The sequence below is a fragment of the Vicia villosa genome, linkage group LG3 (assembly GCF_029867415.1).
Source record: "Vicia villosa cultivar HV-30 ecotype Madison, WI linkage group LG3, Vvil1.0, whole genome shotgun sequence".
NCBI lineage: Eukaryota > Viridiplantae > Streptophyta > Magnoliopsida > Fabales > Fabaceae > Vicia > Vicia villosa.
The window spans coordinates 29,488,891-29,491,051 of NC_081182.1; the positions used below are offsets into that span (position 1 = coordinate 29,488,891).

A 2,161-nucleotide genomic window follows, 5' to 3' on the forward strand; every position below is an offset into this window, starting at 1 on the left:
TGTTTCAATTTTATACATTTTTCTTTCAATCTAAAATGCAATTCGCGTTACATACACTCCCCTAAATGAAATGGATGAGGATCACTCCCTTTCCAAGTTGCCAAATAGAGACAGTGCTATGAATACATTGCAACTAGAAGCACAAGTCATATAAATATAAAGTCGGCTACTAATACCATGACATTGACTAAGAAAAGTCGTCGGTGGCCACTTCCCACTGTCCAACCGACGGCTGTACCCAATAACTGTTTCGGACCAACTTCCTCAACCCCTAATCATCTCTAATCTCAAAATTAAAAACAATAAACACAAATATCTTAGAAAATATCCTTATTTTACTTTTCTCATATTTTGGCTTTAGAACTTTGAGTCAGTCTTCCTCACTTCCCCTCGTTCATAAAAAAAGTGCAGTTGGTATAACAACACTTTATTTGACTGAATGAATTAAAAGGTCCACTACTCGCCACCAAAGAAAAACTATTCTAACAACACGTGCTCCAATATTTAATTTACTCAAATTAAGTAATTTTCTATTTTCTATTTCAAGTAGAGCATCGCCTACTTTCTCACCACCTGTCAAGTAACTTCCTCTACAATTCTCACCTCACATTATATATAAACCCACCACACCACACCCAATCTTCACTATCACACTCCACCAAAAAAAAATATCAACAACACAATTTTCTCTCAGTTCTCTCTTCTCTCTCAACGCTACCAAACTGTTTTACCCTATGGCTATGGAAGCGCTTAACTCACCAACCACCGCTACTCCTTTCACTTCCTTCGAGGAACCGAATCACAGCTACCTCGATACACCATGGACGAAAGGTAAACGTTCTAAGCGTTCTCGGATGGATCAATCTTCATGCAGTGAAGAAGAGTATCTCGCTCTCTGTCTCATCATGCTCGCTCGCAGCGGTAACAACAGCAACAACAACTCCACCGCGAAACAGATTCTATCTGATACTGAATCGGCGCCGGCGCCGGTAACCACCGTTAAACTCACTCACAAATGCTCTGTTTGCAACAAAGCTTTTTCATCTTACCAAGCACTCGGCGGACACAAAGCCAGCCACAGAAAACTCGCGCTTATGTCCGCCGCCGAAGATCAGAATCAGACTACCACCACCTCATCCGCCGTGACTACCAGCTCTGCATCCAACGGAGGTAAAATCAAGACTCACGACTGTTCCATCTGTCACAAATCCTTCCCTACCGGACAGGCTTTGGGTGGACACAAGCGTTGCCACTACGAAGGCGGTGTAGGTGGCGGAGCCGGAAGTAGCGCCGTAACCGCCTCTGAAGGAGTTGGATCCTCTCACAGTCAGCACCGTGATTTTGATCTTAACCTCCCGGCTTTTCTGGACTTTTCAAAGAAGTTTCTCGTGGATGACGAGGTTTCCAGCCCTCTTCCTGCCGCAAAGAAGCCATTTCTATTCAAGATTGAAATTCCTCATCACTGATTATAGATCCTAGTTTTTTATTATTATTTTTTTTATTACTGCTTAGTTCATAGTTATTTTATTTTCAATTATTTCAGATCAATTTGTTTTGTACATACAGATTGGGATTGGTTTTAGAATTCAGATTGTACTTAGTCAATGGAAATTCAATTCAATTGATTTAATTTAATTATTTTATTTAATCTGGAAATTTATTTATCAAAATTGTGATTTATTTCTATCATGCTTTAGAATCCACCAAACCGCGTGATCGGTTCATAAAGCCGTGTGTTTTCTTTCGGAGTTAGCGCGTAACCGTTTTTACTGTTGGCACAGTGAACTGAACATTCTAAATAAAATTTTTTTTGGTGTCTTAATGATTAAGATTGCAAGTAGTGGTTAAAGATTGAACTCGTTAAAGCTAGGGCCTGAGTGGATGACATGGGTGAAACAAAGAAGATGTGTCGTGTTTGGTTTGAGGATAAGAACGATGAATTGGGTTTGGATGATGATTAAGATACGTGGTATTTACTCATCCTGTTGTTTTTCCTTATGTGTTCATATTGTGTATCTGGCTAGTCTTATGACGCGTCATTGAATAGTCTCGTAAGGAATGTTTAAGGCCGAAATTTTGGTTCTATACGTTTTTAATACATGTGCATGAATGAACAAAAATGAATGGAAAGTTCCTTTAACAGGTGGCTAAGTGGGTGATA

General features: G+C 39.7%; 1 protein-coding gene across 1 annotated transcript; it reads left to right on the forward strand.

Moving 5' to 3' along the window:
- The first annotated feature begins 624 nt into the window (after positions 1-624).
- On the forward strand, positions 625-1,635 carry LOC131655286 (zinc finger protein ZAT10-like). The gene has a single exon (XM_058925178.1). The coding sequence runs from the start codon at positions 735-737 to the stop codon at positions 1,464-1,466; it is 732 nt and encodes a 243-aa protein (XP_058781161.1). The 5' UTR covers positions 625-734; the 3' UTR covers positions 1,467-1,635.
- Positions 1,636-2,161: the final 526 nt, after the last annotated feature.